At 43.3% G+C, this 18818-nt stretch overlaps 1 protein-coding gene across 13 annotated transcripts in view; it reads right to left on the minus strand.

Moving 5' to 3' along the window:
* LOC119974673 (general transcription factor II-I-like) overlaps window positions 1-18818 on the minus strand; it is a 195368-nt gene that overhangs the window by 140519 nt on the left and 36031 nt on the right. For all 13 annotated transcript variants that reach the window (XM_038813765.1, XM_038813764.1, XM_038813763.1 and 10 more), the window contains one exon: window positions 13993-14096. In XM_038813765.1, the coding sequence (XP_038669693.1) occupies window positions 13993-14091 (99 nt within the window). In that variant the 5' untranslated portion in view covers window positions 14092-14096. The remainder of the gene's footprint in view (window positions 1-13992; window positions 14097-18818) is intronic.

The raw sequence follows: 18818 nt of genomic DNA on the forward strand, positions 1-18818 counted from the left end.
TTTCGATGTTACTTAAGAGGCCATACCCAACCTACTGTTCACGGACTCATGACAAACTTGTTAAAATAACATACAAAACTAAATGCCACAACTATTGAAGAATGCAGTAAGCGAGCATCCTGAGCAATTCAAAGTTTACGGGAATTACATAAGAGTTACGTAGAAATTAGAATACAGAAATAGGCCATTCTCCCAACCATTCCATCTTAATCAGCAGTTATCCTAATCCCAGTACTGGCTGTTTCCAGTTCCTATTTTTACTCCTTTCCTTGAACCACTTATAGAACATAGAACAGTACAGCACAGAACAGGCCCTTCGGCCCTCGATGTTGTGCCGAGCATTGTCCGAAACATAGATCAAGCTATCCCACTCCCTGTCATTCTGGTGTGCTCCATGTGCCTATCCAATAACCGCTTGAAAGTTCCTAAATTGTCCGACTCCACTATCACAGCAGGCAGTCCATTCCACACCCTAACCACTCTCTGAGTAAAGAACCTACCTCGGACATCCCTCCTATATCTCCCACCCTGATCCTTATAGTTATGCCCCTTGTAACAGCTACATCCACCTGAGGAAGTAGTCTCTGAACGTCCACTCTATCTATCCCCCTCATCATCTTATAAACCTCTATTAAGTCGCCTCTCATCCTCCTCCACTCCAAAGAGAAAAGCCCTAGCTCCCTCAACCTTTCCTCATAAGACTTATCCTGCAAACCAGGCAGCACCCTGGTAAATCTCCTTTGCACCCTTTCCAATGCTTCCACATCCTTCCTATAGTGATGTGACCAGAACAGCACACAGTACTCCAAATGTGATCTCACCAGGGTCATGTACAGTTGCAGCATAACTCCGCAGCTCTTAAACACAAGCCCCCTGTTAATAAACGCTAACACACTATAGGCCTTCTTCACGGCTCTATCCACTTGAGTGGCAACCTTCGGAGATCTGTGGACATGAACCCCAAGATCTCTCTGTTCCTCCACATTCTTCAGAACCCTGCCGTTCACCCTGTAATCCGCATTCAAATTTGTCCTACCAAAATCACCTCGCACTTATCAGGGTTAAACTCCATCTGCCATTTTCCGGCCCAGCTCTCCATCCTATCAATGTCTCTTTGCAGCCTACAACAGCCCTCCACCTCATCCACTACTCCACCAACCTTAGTGTCATCAGCAAATTTACTGACCAACCCTTCAGCCCCCTCCTCTAAGTCATTGATAAAAATCACAAATAGCAGAGGACCCAGCACTGATCCCTGTGGTACACCGCTGGTAACTGGTCTCCAGTCTGAAAATTTTCCATCCACCACCACCCTCTGTCTTCTATGTGATAGCCAGTTACGTATCCATTTGGCCAAATTTCCCCCTATCCCACACCTCCTTACTTTCTTCATTTGCCGACCATGGGGAACCTTATCAAACGCCATACTAAAATCCATATATACGACATCAACTGCTCTATCTTCATCTACACACTTAGTTACCTCCCCAAAAAATTCAATCAAATTTGTGAGGCAAGACTTACCCTTCACGAATCCGTGTCGACTATCCCAGATTAAGCTGCATCTTTCCAAATGGTCATAAATCGTATCCTTCAGGACCTTTTCCTTTAACTTACCGACCACCGAAGAAAGACTAACCCGCCTATAATTACCAGGGTCATTCCTATTTCCTTTCTTGAACAGAGGAACAACATTCGCCACTCTCCAGTCCTCTGGCACTATCCCCGTGGACAGTGAGGACCCAAAACTCAAAGCCGAATGCTCTGCAACTCATCCCTTGCCTCCCAAAGAATCCTTGGATATATCCCATCTGGCCCAGGGGACTTGTCAACCCTAAGGTTTTTCAAAATTGCTAATACATCTTTCCTCAGAACATCTACCTCCTCCAGCCTACCCACCTGTATCACAATCTCGTCCTCAAAAACATGGTCCCTCGCCTTGGTGAACACTGAAGAAAAGTATTCAATCAACGCCTCTCCTATTTATTCTGACTCCATGCACAAGTTTCCACTACTGTCCTTGACCGGCCCTAACCTCACCCTGGTCATTCTTTTATTTCTCACACAAGAGGGTTTTCCCTGATCCGACCCGCCAAGGACATCTCATGCCCCCTCCTAGCTCTCCTAAACCCTTTTGTTTTAGCTCATTCCTTGCTACCTTGTAACCCTCAAGTGACCCAACTGAACCTTGTTTTCTCATCCTTACATACGGTTCCTTTTTCCTCTTGACAAGACATTCTCTTTTGTGAACCATGGTTCCCTCACACGGTCATTTCCTCCCTGCCTAACAGGGATATATCTATCAAGGACACGCAGTATTTGTTCCTTGAACAAGCTCCACTTTTCATTTGTGCCTTTCCCTGACAGTTTCTGTTCCCATTTCATGCTCCCTAATTCTTGGCTAATCACATCATAATTACCCCTCCCCAATTATAAACCTTGCCCTGCCATCTGGCCCTATCCCTCTCCATTGCAATAGTGAAAGACACTGAAGTGTGGTCACAATCTCCAAAATGCTTTCCCACAAACAAATCTAACACTTGGCCCGGTTCATTACCCAGTACCAAATCCAATGTGCCCCCACCCCCACTTGTTGGTCTATCCACATATTGTGTCAGGAAACCCTCCTGCACACACTGTACAAAAACTGCCCCATCTGAACTGTTCGACCTATAGAGATTCCAATCAATATTTGGAAAGTTAAAAGTCACCCATGGCAACTACCCTGAGACCCCCACACATATCCATAATCTGTTTTGCAATTTCTTCCTCCACATCTCTATTACTCTTTGGGGACCGATAGAAAACTCCTAACAACGTGACCGCTCCTTTCCTATTTCTAATTTCGGCCCATATTACCTCAGTAGGCAGATCCCCTTCGAACTGCCTTTCTGCAGCCGTTAAACTATCCTTGATTAACAGTGCTACTCCTCCACCTCTTTTACCACCTTCCCTACTCTTACTGAAAACATCTATACCCCGGAACTTCCAACAACCATTCCTGTCCCTGTTCTAACCATGTCTCCGTAATGACCCCAAATCGTAGTCCCAAGTACGCTCCAAGTTCACCTACCTTATTCCAAATGGCCCCTGCATTGAAGTAGACACACTTCAACCCACCTTTCTGTCTGCCGGTACACTCCTGCAACCTTGATACCCTCCTCAGTACCTCACTACTCTCAACACTGGCTTCTGGACTACAGCTTGTTTTCCCATCCCCCTGACAGCTGTCTCCACAGACGATTGCTTAATCACTGCAGGAGCTCTGCAAGAGAGTGTCCTAGGCCTAACCATCATTAGCTGTTTCATAAATGGGAATGTTCTCTCATGATTGCACAATGTTCAATATCATTCGCGACTCTTATACTGAAGCAGTCCATGTCCATATGCAGCAAGATTTGGACAATATCCAGGCTTGGGCTAACCAGTGGCAGGTAACATTTGCGCCACACAAGTTCATACGACATAGGAGCAGAATTGGGCCATTTGGCCCATTGAGTCTGCTCCACTATTCGATGATGGTTGATTTCATCCTGGCCTTAACTCCACCGTCCTGCCCGTTCTCCATAACCCTTCAACCCATTACCAATTAAAAATCTGTCTAACTCCTCCTTAAATTTACTCACTGTCCCAGCATCCACCGCACTCTGGGGTGGCGAATTCCACAGATTCACAACCCTTTGGGAGAAGTAGTTTCTCCTCAATTCCATTTTACATTTGCTACCTCTTATCCTAAGACTATGATCTCTGGTTCTAGGATGCCCCACAAGAGGAAGCATCAGCTCCACGCCTACTTTGTCCATACTTTTCATCATCTTGTATACCTCAATTCAATCTCCCCTCATTATAGGCCTGAACTGTTCAATCTCGCTTCAAACAACAAACCCCTCATCTCTGGAATCAGCCTAGTGAACCCCCTCTGAACTGCCTCCAATGCCACATCTTTCCTCAAATAAGGGGACCAAAACTGTGCATAATACCCCAGGTGTGGTCTCACCAATGCCTTGTTTAGGTGCAGCACTTCTGAGAGTTTGGCTCAAGTTAGAATCAGAGCATGATGGGAAATAGAATGAGAGTTTGGTCAAATTAAAATCAGGGCTTGATGGGAAATGGAATGTCAAGTTTGTATACCAGCTTTGTGAAATGAATTGTTCCTGTGAGAAGGCGTTATCACGACCTTGACTGTGAGAATCTGTGGTGGGAACGAAACACAGCCGGGGGAAGAGTAACTCCTCAGGACTTTTGATAAAGAATTACTATGCTATGAAATTAACTGTATTACTAATGATGGGAAGAAAATAATTACATAAAGGAGGGGCATAATGAGCTAATTGTATGACTAATGATTGAAAGGCTTGATGGGTTTTGTAAGAATAAATAGTCAACTGTAACTAAGAGAAATTTGCTTTTTCACTTGCTGTAACTCAGTTACACTTGCGCTACAGCCCCACGGTAAATAAACGGCTCTTTGAAGTTATCTGGTGTTCAACTGCTGATTACCTCCGGACTGCAAAATTTAGTATTATCACTTCCTTACCATTATACTCTATTCCTTTAGCTATAAATGCCAACATTCTATTTGTTTTCGTTATTAGCTGCTATACCTGCATGGTAGTTCTCTGTGACTGATGAAGGAGGACCCCAGATTCTGCAATGGAGCACCCCGAAGTCTCTCCCCATTTAGATAACAAGTTGCCTCAAATTTTCCAGACCAAAATGCATGACCTCACAATTATCTATGTTAAACTTCATCTGACACATTTTGGCCCACTCTTCTAACCAAGTGGCTGTCTAACAGGAAATAATCCAACCGTCGCCCCTTGACATTTAATGGCATTACCATTGCTGAATCTCCCATTAGCAAAATCCTGGGTGTTATCATTAACGAGAGACTGAATTGGACTATCCATACATATGCTATGGCTACAAGAGCAGATCAGAGGCTAGGGATCCTGCAAAAGCACATGGGCGGCACAGTGGTTAACACTGCTGCCTCACAGCGCCAGGGACCCAGGTTAGAGTCCGACCTCGGGTGACTGTGTGGAGTTTCCGTTTTTGGGTGGGTTTCCTCTGGGTGCTCCGGTTTCATCCCACAGTCCAAAGATGTGCAGGTTAGGTGGATTGGCCATGCTAAATTGCCCCCAAGTGTCCAAAACGTTAGGTGGGGTTACAGGGATAAGGGCGGGGTTACAGGGATAAGGGCAAGGGATTACTCTTGCAGAGGGTCAGTTCAGACCTGATGGGCTGAATGGCCTCCTTCTACACTGTAGTGATTCTATGAAGTAACTCATCTTCTAATTTCCCAAAGCCTGTCCACTATCTACAAGGCATAAGTCAGGAGTGAGATGGAATACTTGCCATTTGCCTGGATGAGTGCAGCGCGAACACTCAAGACGTTTGACACCATCCAAGAGCAAAGCAGCCCACGTGATTGGCACCTCATTTGCAAACATTTACTCCCTCCACCACTACCACAGTGGCAGCAGCAGTTCAAGAAGACAGCTCTCCACCACTTTTTGAAGAGCAATTAGGGATGGGCAATAAATGCTGGCCTAGCCCATGACACGCACATCCCACAAATTAATATTTTTATTTGTTGAACTGAGATTCAGAATCAGTCAACAATAGAGTCATTAATAACACCAGGATGCCGTGGACAACACAATTCAATCATCCAAGGTGTGAAAACTCAGGACTCCTATGGTACTGATGGGAAGGACATCTTCAAAAGAATGCAACTTAATTAACTTTGCTTTGTGAAATAATGCTCACCTGAATTAACACAAGTCATTTTGAGTTTTGAACTGCATAAAGCAGTGTTTTTCAAACTTATTTTTCCCAGGACCCACTTTTGCCAACCAGCCGATCTTCGGACCCACCCTGGCCGACCTCATGTCATAACAGATATACACAGACACACAAACGGTGTAATAACTCTCTCTCACACTCCTATTCCATTGATTCCACTGCCCCAAGTGTCGGAACCAGTGCATGAATTCCATACAATGACCAGATTACAATTTCTGTTTGTAAATCAGCTCAATACATACTACAAAAATAAAAATGACAACAAAAAGATTGCATTTATCATTGCAAGTGAATAGAAATGAATACATCTCAATTTCTTCAAACTCTAAAGCTGATTTTCTGAACATCTGGCTTTTGGAAATGTGGTGAGTGAGATCAGTTTTATAATCTGGAGAGATGTGCGTGCACGCAAGGGATGGCGATTATATCAACCGTTCTGGAATACACTAGTCACACACAAAACCCATTAGCAACCAGGACCGGCAGGACCGTACACAGAGCCTAGTGGCATTTACAGAATCAATATTTGGTTCCACAAGTATCTTCAAAGTATACAGAGCTTTGACAGATCAGATCCAAGCATCCTAGTTCCAAAACAAAGTCTGGATTGATTTTACATTCCTTTCACGAACACTAGCTTGAGCTTCTGATTATTCCAGAGTCCCATCAGCTAATACTACCTGATGCTGCAGAACTTGTCAGGTGTCTCTTATTGACAAAATGCTGCACAGTTCGGAGACCCATCCGGCCCTTACTTTAGCGATGCCAGGAAACGGTCCTCCTCTGGGACAGGCTGAATTGAGCCTCCATCATTATAGTCATCTTCTAAATTCAGCATGTGAAAGAACAGTAATTGTTTCAAGGTGTGGAAGTTTGTTAGTGCAACCTCTGCACTGGTACAGAAGAGTGATGAGACTGAAGACCGACCCTGGCTTGAAAAGTGTGGCTCAGGCAATTTTTAATAAATATGCTGACAAGAGGTTGTGATTGGGACCACCACAAAAATGCTGCGACCTAACACTCGGACACCCTCCCGACACCCGCTTGCAACCACCGCGGGTCACAACCAGCACTTTGAAAAACCCTGGTCTGAGAACAGCCATTTTGTGCAAAGAACCCAGAAGACCTAAAGAAGTCAGCTCCAGCCTACAGTTCTAATCTGAATTAACTGTGAGCCGCATACAAGAGCTGGGTTTCTCTCTCCTTCTGGGAGTTACAGAGGGAGTTGTCCAGAAATCACCATTGTTGTGCTGAAAAAGGAATGCAGGCAGTCTTCAAGAGTCATACTGAAAGAAACAGTAAAGGGACCTTCACTTGTGCCCCAAAGTTGCCCTACCTGCTCAGTCCACCTGAAAAGGCAAACTCAGGATTAAGTGACTACAGAAGCCATCGCAGCCACAGAAAACATGCAATTTCAACATTTCAATACAAGTTAAGGGCCCCAAAGTTGCCCTACCTGCTCAGTCCACCTGAAAAGGCAAACTCAGGATTAAGTGACTACAGAAGCCATCGCAGCCACAGAAAACATGCAATTTCAACATTTCAATACAAGTTAAGGGCCCACAATGATCAGTCACTGAGAAAGAAAACTCATCCATTAAGTATTTTTCCCCTTTTACCTGCATTTATAGTTTTTGTATCTGTATTTTAGTTAATGTTATAATTTTTACAAAAGTAATTATCAGCAGTAGTTTTATAATAAACAAACCCTTTATCTTGATTAAGAATAAAGCTTTAGAGTAGGAGGGAAAATATGGCGGGTAGTACGGGTGGGAGGGGAGCGGGCTTGTGCAATACGGTATGATGGAAGTATTGAAAGTACGTGGATGTTTGCACATTTTTGCCTTTTTTGCTTCCTTTCTGATGATGTCTGTAACTGTTTATAAAGCCAAAAACTACCTCAATAAAATTGTTTATTAAAAAAAAAAAGAATAAAGCTTGTCTGCTGGGTTATTTTTAAATTGAACCACTTCAAATTAAAAAGGGGCTACATGCACACACATACTTAGCTCATGGACCACTTTGAAGAAATGTTTTTCTACATGTTTGCGACAATATTTTGAAGTGGTCACATGGTCACAGCTTCAATTACCAACTTCAGTAGTGGAGTTCAGTCTTGTAATCCTGAGTATAAACAAGCTTCTCCTGCTCTTTGTTCGAAATCTCTTAACATTCAATTTTTAAGGAAACTAGCAAGATTAATATGCCTAGTCAGTTAATAAAATTTATTGCATCAAAATAATCATCTTAAGACTCCAAACAGGGCAGCATGGTGGCGCAGATGCTAGCACTGCTACCTCATGGCGCTGAGGTCCCAGGGTCCATCTGGGTCACTGCCCATGTGGAGTTTGCACATTCTCCCCGTGTTTGCGTGGGTTTCGCCTCACAACCCAAAGATTTGCAGGGTAGGTGGATTGGCCACTCTAAATTGCCCCTTAATTGGAAAAAATTAATTGGGTACTCTAAATTTTTTTTAAAAAGACTCCAAAACAGCTGTAGACATGAGTCCAACACCCAGAAAATGTGTCTGTAAGGAACTCCGTGGGAAGTGAGAAATTTCCTATCCAGATTGTTTGTGGTATGCTCAGTGAAGATATCTAAACTGCCTGAGCTCATCAGCTGAGGTCCATTAATAGCACTCTAGCCAGAGTTACAAGGTTCTGGGTTCAAGTTCCACTCCGAGTCTGAAGGTGAAAATCAAGGCTGCCATTCCACTACAGTAGAAATGCTGCACTGTTGGACATGCCATCCTGAGGAGACGTTAAACTGAGGCCCCATCCGCCTGTTTGAATGAATGAAAAATATCCCATGGACGCTTACATTGCTCCTCAATTAACATATCAGTATTTTCCTCAACCTACATTTCCACCTAGCTTTTGTATAGTCAGCAAACTAAAATACCTTATTCTCGGTCTCTTTGTAAATAGCTTGAGACGACACCACTGATCCTTGTGGCGCTCAGGCCATGCCTGCCAACCTGAGTGTGTCTCATTTATACTCTCCACTTCCGGTTCCAATCCTCTGTCCACGCTAATATATTACCCCTAATTCCAAGAAGCCCTCGTCTTACATATTACTCTTTTGTGTGGCACCTTACTGAATGCCTTTGAAAATAGAAGTTGGCTGCATCTACTGGTTTCCTTTATATATCCTACAAGCTACAAGCTCAAAAAGCTTTCCTAAATCTGTAAAACACAATTAACTTTCATAAAACCATATTGACTACATTTGATTATGCTTATTTCTCAGTGCATTGTTAAAGCTTCCTTAATAATAGATTCAAGCACTTTACTGATGACTGATGTCAAGCTAACTGGTCTACAGTTCCTGGTTCTCTCCCTCACTTTCTTCAATGAAACTAAAACCTGCAAGCATATTGTTTAAACCAATTGTGCCTACTTTAGCGATTCTGCATTTGCTCAGTGTATTTTTTATTTTTTTAAATCCATATTCTTACACCTCGATTCAAAATCTTTCAGACACAGGAAATAAGCTGCATTTGGTCTTGTCCCACCTATCAGTTTTAGACATCTATTATTAAAGCACGCAGCAACATCTTTTAAAGAAATAGGTTCCAATTGTATAGGTCTTTCATTAAATTTGCAACTCTTCATTCTTTTTTAGTTCATGGGATGTGGGTGTCACTGACAAAGGCCAACATTAGTGGCCATTCCTAGATGCTCTTGAGGGTGTGAGATGCTGAGCTACCTTCTTGAGTGCGCAGTGTTTGGTTCATGTAGCAAAGATACAGCCAGTGTGCCATTATCTAGGGAGTTCTACGATTCTGGCACAGCAATAGCGAAGGAACTGAAATATATATCCAATTCAGGACAGTATGCGACTTAAATGGGAACATATGTATCAGCTGCTCTTTTGAAGAATTTTGCGACGGTGATGGGGACCTTGGCTACTGGCTGGACAATTAAAGAGCACCTCACATCATGTGAAGGCCCAGCACATCTTGTTCCACTCAGGCAATTGACAAGCCAGCATCTGGCCTTCCTCTGGGATTAAGGACCCTGGGGCCAGAATCAAAAGCCTCCAGTTCTATTGAATGGCAGCATCATAAGGGAGGCAGTGGCTTCTGCTGGTATGACACACACACACCAAGGCTTAGGATTGTTTCTTGATCCCAGGTGAGTGATAGCAAGAGGGAGCTCAGTTGCAAGGGTATGTGGGTATCTCTTAGCAGCCCCCGACCCACTTCCTGGTGATGGCTCCCTCGATCAAGCACTAAGAACCTTTGAACAAAGGGTGCCACACCCTCTCCCGCTAAGTTAACACCAGTGGAAAGGGGCTCTTTAGTAAGCAACTATCCACTTAAAAGGCCCAATTGGCAGTGAGGCAGGATGGCTGTCTATGGGCCTTCCCATTGCAGACTTGATCAACGAGGTGGCGAGAATGTGGTTGGGTCCCACCCATCACCGCCATGATCAAATGACTCCTCTTCCAGCAAACAAACCACTTGGAGGGCATAAGATTCCATGTCTTGTCATTCTAGGTGACACAGGTTGCAAGTTCAGGGTGGAGCAGTGCTGTTGAAATTGCTGCAATACACCTTGTAGATAGCCAGTATACCGGTGGTGAAGGAAATTAATGATTAAAGGGGACAGATGAGGTGTCAATCAAACAGGCTGCTTGTCTTGGGTGATGTTGAGCTTCTGGAGTGTTGATTGAGTTACAATCATCTAGGCAAGGGGATTCTGATCCTTCACATTCCTGAACTTTACCTCGAGTTTCAACGCAGAATGCCCAACCTCTGACCTGCTCTTGCAACCATACACGTTTCTGGTCACTGGTGACCCCCCAAATGTTGACCGGGGGGGGGGGGGGGCATTGACCGCCACGAGGTGTTGGTTAGACTGCATATTGTTGGTAGCAATCATCGACATTTCTGTGACATGAATGCTACTTATCAGCCCAAGTCTGGATGGTGTACAGGTCTTGCTGGACAATGGCACAGACTGCGTTAGTATCTCAAGAATTGCAAATGAAACTGAACACTTATCAACTAACATTCTTACTTTGTAACTGTGGCAAGGTCACGATCAAGCAGCTGGAGATAGGATAGTAGGGCCAAACTCAGGAACTCCTGAGATAATTAGCCTCCAACAATCCTTCATTGTGCAGGGTATGACTACAGTTATCCCGATTCCCACTGACTTCATTTTACTAGGATTCCTTAGTGCCATATCTCAGTCTAACACTGCCATGATGTCCAAGAACAGTCACTTTCAGCTCTGGCATTCTGTTCTTTTATTCATTTTAGACCAAGTTTGTGATGAGTCTGGAGCCTGTGATTCTGGAAGGTACATTGCCAGCCAGGAAACTGATGATTAAGTGCTGTGAGATATAATGCAATAATATTAGCAACACTTTTCATCACAATGTTATAATTGAGCAGGTAATTGGATCCATTTGATTAGTCCTGCACCTGGTGGACAATCTGCAGCAATTTTCCACTTTCTTTAGTAGATACCCATCTTGGAACTGTTCTCAGCTGCCTGGCTAGAGACATGGCTAGTTCTAGAATATTAGTCTTTAACATTCAACAAGCGTTGTCAGAAATGCATTCAACAAGAGTGCTCAGAAACGCATTCAACAAGTGTGGTCAGAAACGCATTCAACAAGTGTTGTCAGAAATGCATTCAACAAGTGTTGTCAGAAACGCATTCAACAAGTGTTGTCAGAAACGCAATGCGCCTCTTGCTGTATCCCATGAAGCCAGCAATTTCTTAAGATAGAATGTGGAGCAAATTCATACTAACAGTATCCTAGTGCATCCCACAGGATGTTTTCTTAAATTCCGATTGAGTTGTGTTGTTGCATTTTCATATAAAAAGAACTATCAAGAGATTTCAATCTACTAATTTTAGGATTTATCAATTACAACTAGGTGGTTGGTTTGGCATGGGGCTGGTTTAGCACAGGGCTAAATCGCTGGCTTTTAAAGCAGACCAAGGCAGGCCAACAACACGCTTCAATTTCCGCACCAGCCTCCCCGAACAGGCGCCGGAATGTGGCGGCTAGGGGCTTTTCACAGTAACTTCATTTGAAGCCTACTTGTGACAATAAGCGATTTTCATTTCATTTCATAGCATGTCGGCATCTCATACTAACAATATTTTAAATAGACTAGCTTAAGTTCTTGCCTGTGGAGAGAGACACAAAAATTAAACAGGTAAAAACTGTGCTGCTAGTATTCACAGCTGCGTGATTCAAGGTTGTCAGTAATGAGAGAACTGAATCACTGATAAGAGCTTAGTTGCCTCCTTCTCTGGAATGATTACAGAACTTCTGTGCCTTAAAGACACACACTCAAAGCGCAACAGAAATTAACTCTCAGCATGACCCCTCGTTTTTGGGATAAGGGTTAGTACCAACACAAATCACATATCTTTCTAGTTATTTATAACAGATTAATCATTTAAGTGTAATCAATAGAATAAAATTGAAGACAACTTCTATGCTTATTTTTCCTGTTTTATCAGAAGACACACACCACTTAACCCACGTACACCTCAAGCAGGCAAATTAGCAATACTTTGTGACGTGATCATAATTTATGGGAATGACAACTGGACTTCCAATTCATGTAACATCGAGAGGTAACATTGAATACAAAGAGCAAACATCTGACTTGAGCCATGGAGGAGGTGGGGGCTAAAGTAAGTAACCTCACTTTCAATTGAAAGGGTTCATACAAGCAAAGTCCAAATATCGCACAAGGATTTTCAGAATTGGGGATCAAGATCAAAGGTTTCAAGACATGGGGCACAATCATCATCACTCCTATGATGAAATCTCTCCCAAGACACGTCAAACCAGGACGAAGAGAAGACTTTGATTGTACTATTAGCACTCAGTGGATCCATGGCCTTTTGAGGGTTAATGCAAGCTGTCATCACTGCCTTCTGTTGTGTCTATTTACCACTCTTGCTTAATAAATTCTACTTTATTTCACCATACTTTGTTTCTCTCTGACTTGTTAATTTAAATTATGGATCTGGGGAAAATTGATTGGCTAAAACGATACCAGCAGATCTAAATTTTAATCAGGTCAACACAGTAGATAAAAAGACAGTATGTGAAAGATCAACCTCATCGTCCTTCCTATAAGCCATCAGTTGTCCCTTTATTCAAGGATGGCATCAACAGTGTCTCTACCATGGGTATTCATCTAACTGAACATGCCGATTCTTGACCCCATACCTTTGAGTACATGGGGTAAGGGGATCCAGAGTGCAGGATTTGCTTCTGTTACTTTTCTACTCTATCTCTCATCATTAAGACACTGGGACTTGCAGGTGGATGAACAGGTTGTCACCATTCCCAGTGATTTGTAGCATGTTACTTACAGTCATCAAAGTCAATGCAGTTGTGCTTCAAGGAGAGCTTCAGAGTGGCTATGAAGCATTTTCTTTGTCCTTCCTTGAAACGTTGACCATTTGAGAGCAGTGAGAACTCCGCACAACATGGCGGACCCACACAGCAGGCCAGCGTGGAATCAGATAGACCCCCCCCCCCCCAGATCACGTGCCCTGGATCGCGGGCCTGGCCATCGTGGATCCCTTCTTCTCTCTACTGGGGGGAGGCAGTTCTCAGCCATCTGGACAGTGCTCAGTCCATCAAAGTTGATTTTGCCACACCACTGCTTAAACATTTGTGGAGTTGGCTTCAAGGACATTGTTTATGGTCCTTTCCTTTAGTACGAAGCCCAAAACTGTTCAGACTATCCCAACTGCAGTCTTACGGTTTTATATAGATTCACCATTACATTTTTATTTTTATATTCTAACCACAATGACTTACACTAGACTCGTGAGGGTGCTTCAAACATATGAAGCAAGGGCTTTTTTTTATTACCATGATGAAATCACCTCCCAACATTGGAGTCTTGCACAATCAATAGTATTCCCCAAGGTGAGTTACATAACCTACCTTGTTCCATCAGCAGCAGGGAGACACAGTTTCAAAAGCCTCTGAATCTACCTTTAGGACTACCTCCTCCAGAGATTCAACAGGAGGCTACAGCAGATTTAGAATGTAAAATGGAGCAGAATGTTTTGTAAACATTCCCTGAAGACCCAAAATCCCCAAGTCACACTGCAGCATAAGATTGCTAATTAAATGGCTTTGACAAGGAGGTTAAAATGACAATTTAATAAATGCTTAATAATTTACCATCGACTCCAGTGCTGACATAAGGAATTTCACTGCCAGTAGGTTTTCAGCGCTGGAGGGTTCCTCCTGTATAATTTGTGAATTTCCAACTTGTGCCATGTTTCCTGCATGATCGGGTAGAGGGAAGGCAAAAAGAGATAAATCCATTAAAATAGGTGTGCAGAGAATAACGGTTCAATGCAGACTCCCAAAAATCTTAAAAATCAGGCAACTGTAATGCCCAAATTATTCAGCCTTAACAGGCAGCATTCTTTGACAATGACACTTCCTTAAACGGATGGTCTTCCACACAAATCGCAAACAGAATTGAAACATTTCAGCATTCAGCAATTTTATATCATGCTCCTAACCAGTTAATTATTCTAAAGTGACAATATTATATTAATTGCTCAATGAGTCAATGCAACTGAGGATTGATTTGCAACTTTAGTCTTACTCAAGACTGGTGTCACACAAATTAATTATCTGTTCTTGGTATTTTAAAAGACCTGGATTGTTTATCCTCCCAAAAGTTCTCTCTCAATTTAAGCAAGTTCAAGTCTAATGCCTACCAAGCCCCTCATAGACAAATTTCTTGCTACTATTATTGCTTCACTTTGCACATAAATATAAATGAATACATAGTGCTCCGGTTAAATGTAAACTTAAGGCTGATGTAGGTCTAAGATGAGCACCCAGTTCCACAGCCGACTGCCAAAGTGCTTTCAATTTCTATATAGCTTTAGTTAGGTTGAGAAGACCATACTTGAATGATGTGAACATCTCGCTTATGCTTCATTCAATCCTGAAATGGAAATGTCAGTTGACATATTAACTATCAATATGCACTCCAGGAAGTTCCTAGTTAATGGGGTATTGAAACTTCTAGCTTGTGATAAAGACATTGAATGCTTTAGAGCAAGAGCAAATTGAAGTGAAAATGAATTAAAGTGAGTGCTGGGTTGTTTATTAGCTGCTGCTTATAAAAACTCACATTTACAGTAGTCAGGAACAAAGAATAGTTCCAGAAGTACAAGCCCTTTTGTCATACACAACAGTTCTGCTCTGTGTATATATACCTTGATTAATTGCAATTATAAAAAACGGTTTGTTAATTCAAAATTGGTGCTCAACGTCTCAATGTGGTCTACTAATAAAACGAAATCATAGCAGCTTGGAGAGAAATAACAGTCACAGGACCTTTACTCTCAATCCTGTACTGGTAGTGCACTTACAACTTAACTTCTGCCCTGAAGGGAACTCAAGGTGTTATCCTGTTAGGGACCATAAGCATTTAAAGGAGATATCCAAACAATGATTTTATCAGCAGAACTATGACACAAGATTCCACATCTTCTAAGACACAAACTTTATTGTAATTTAATAATTAAACAAAACCAGCAGTCTAAACATGATAGATCAGAACTATGTATGTTATGCACTCAGTTTTAGGGGTGGCACCATGGCGTAGAGGTTAGCACTGCTGCGTTAGAGTGCCAAGGACCCGGGTTCGATCCCAGCATCAGGTAACTGTCCATGGATTAGCGACGCTAAATTGCCTCTTAACTGGAAAAAAAAGGAATTGGGTACTCTTTAAAAAAAATAAAAAAAAAATTTCTTGGAAAGTCAAATGATTTCTGTTGGGACCACCCAGAGGCTGGCCATAGTCCTCTAGAATGTACTTTAGTTCTCCTCAGTTCCAGCTATTCTCAAATATTTTAATCCCTCTTGATTTGTGGATGCCTCAGTTCGATTTTATAATTGCTTTCTCAACAATCGGCCAATTTGCTGGTTGCTATCTTTTGCCACAAGACTCTTGAGGACCACTGTAAATTACTCCCTTGTATCATGATCCCAGACCAGACCCCAACAATTGCTAAAATAGCAGACAAGAACATCCAATCACATTTTTTTTTAAATTTGTAAAATGGTGAGCAAAGGGTACTTCGATCCAGGGGTGATTGCACGCACAAATAGAGATATGGTATATTAAAACAAACTTTATGAACACAGTATTAAACTATCTTTAACAGCACAGAAATATAGCTTATAATTACCAGTTAAACAGTGTTTAACAATAAAATGAAACACTTGCTCCTAACTGCTATCTTCTTTATCTCCAATCAAGCAAAATACGGCAGAGGCAAAAAAACACTTTTAAATAAAGTTTGCAAACACATGATTACTTGCCAGCGTCTGGATAAACAGTTCCTTTAAAAGAAAGCTTGCAAAGATTAGAGATCCTGGCAGACAAATGCTAAATCTCTGGACAGTCTTCTGCAGAAATTTTTCAGCTCACAATTTCCAGAGAACTTACTCCAAACTAAGTGTCACAGAACTGGCCCCTCCCATTACATCATCTTTACCCTACTAAAAGCCCATAACCTAATTATTCAAGTATAAACACAACGGCCGGGATTCTCCAATAATAGGGCTATGTCCCCACGCCCGCCAGTAAAAGGGCGTGAATCACTCCGGATTTTATCTAAAAAGTCCGGAGTGATTCTCTGACTTTAAGGGGGTTAGCAGAACCATGCCACGCGCAACGCAGCACCTGCTGCCGATACGGGGTCCTGCACTTCCGACGGCGGATCCGCACAACATGGCGGACCCACACAGCAGGCCAGCGTGGAATCAGATCCCCCCCCGATCACCTGGCCGTCGTGGATCCCTTCTTCTCTCCCCCCCCCCCCCCCCCCACCAGGACGGCCACTGCAGCCGCGACGCTAAGGTCCCGACGGGTGGAACCATAAGAGAACCACGCCGGCGGAAACTTGGCCTGCTGACCACGGAGAATCACCGCGGGGGCCTCTTTCAACGGCCCCCGACTGGCGCCGCGTCGACCGCGCACGTGGCGATTCGTCGATCGCCGGAGAATCGCGCGAAGGCATCGCAGGTCCGACATCCCATTCTCCGCCTGCGATTGCGGAGCGGGGGGGGTTCGGAAAATCCCAGCCAATGCTCTAAATATCTACCACTGTGACCAAAATCTTTCCTTTTAAACATAAGTATAGTTTGAAATAACGATAACCTCACTTATACAACATCTTAATTGCACCCTTTTGCAGCCACAGTATCTGCCTGTCTTTTGAATAATGGGTTTTAAACTAAGATTGATAAAAATATTACTGCAACAAATATATAATACCACACCCTAACCCAGGTTTTTAAAACCATTATACCAGATACATATAATACAATATATATATGAAATTCCTACATTCAGTACAACCTATATTCCCAAAAAGTCTTTTTGACATAGTGCCCCAAAACCATTGAAAATATTCCAATAATGGACTCAGATAAAAATTAGAATACCTGATTTCCATTATTCAAACGTCTTAAGATGCATCCAAATTGATGTCCTGTTTTGATAATCGCAGCTTCACATACTTTTTCAGTGATAAGTCAAGACCATACTCAAATCTATTTCAACTTCAACTATATGCATGCTGTAGAAGCTAACTGTTTTCTAACACACCTAATAGGTAAAAGATAGCTAAATATTAAGCCCCCATCTTACTAAATACGCATTTTAAATTCACTCATAACCTCAGGTCATCTCAAAACTTACAGCTTACAGAACAGCATGACATAGCACAAATTCTACAACATAAAAGCACATAATTCAACAGAAACACAGAAGAACATGATGGATTAAAACAAGCACTTTGACAAGACAGTGTCCAAGGACAGGGCAGGCTCTATGGCAACAGCATAGCAATGACATGGTAATATCAATGTACCAGTGTTCTCAATGTTGATGACAGCAAAATCAGCAAGAAGTCAGTTCAAGCCGGTCGTGATAACAGCATAGAATCGTATTCCATAACACATACAAGAATTCATTTATGAAACATTTCAAGTTAATGTTGCACATGAAAGACTGGCAGCTAACCGTCAAATCAAACTCATTTGATTTTAACCCAAACCAATTAGGATTACATAGGGGTGCAGATAGATGGCTAAAGACTGATATGATTTAGTATAACCGTGGTAATCCGTACGGCCATCTTTATCCTGGATCATTTTATGTGGCTAAATGGAACACGATTCTTTTGAGGTATGACTGGGGTTACGTTAGTTCTGCACAACATAACATTCACAGGATTACACATTACAAGTTCTAGTGCATATGAACACAATGGGCGGGATGGCCCGACGTCGGCGCCAAAAACAGCGCAAACCACTCTGGCATCGGGCCAACCGGAACTTCAGGAAACCTCCACCCCAGAAGGGGCTAGCAGCGGCATAACGCCAATCGCAATGGCGCCACCACAACAGACACGCACGCCAGCATTGACGCCGTGCAGCGTCGCAGCTCAAAAGACGCCACCTCCGGAGATTCGGCAAAATGGCTGACCGCCGCGCAGCACCGAGATTCCAGGAGCGGAACATCGAGGCGCTCTTAGATGCAGTGGAGGAAGGCCCTGTACCCTGGACACAGCCGCAGGGTCGCACCACACCTCAGCCGGCGCCTGTGGAGGGAGGTGGCAGAGGCAGTCAGCACCGTGGCCGTAACAGCCAGGACAGGCATCCAGTACCACAAGAAGGTCAATGACCTAGTCAGGGCAGCCAGGGCGAGTACCAATCTCCCTCCCACCCCCCCAATCCCAAGGATGGGCGGCACAGCCGTAGCTGAAACCCGTGGAGAAGCACGCTCCTAACAACCGGGAGCTTGAGGAGGGGGTCCACCTGAATTGCGCCTCTCATCATTCGTGAAGAGAGGGCCCTGGCCCATGCAGGCCGGGCCGGCCCAGGAAACGGCCGCCAAAGGGGTCCCTAGTCACAGAGTAAGAATCACAGGAGCCTGCCTCCTGTTCTGCTGTACCGTCTGGGGAACCACC

The sequence above is a fragment of the Scyliorhinus canicula genome, chromosome 12 (genome assembly GCF_902713615.1).
Source record: "Scyliorhinus canicula chromosome 12, sScyCan1.1, whole genome shotgun sequence".
Lineage (NCBI taxonomy): Eukaryota > Metazoa > Chordata > Chondrichthyes > Carcharhiniformes > Scyliorhinidae > Scyliorhinus > Scyliorhinus canicula.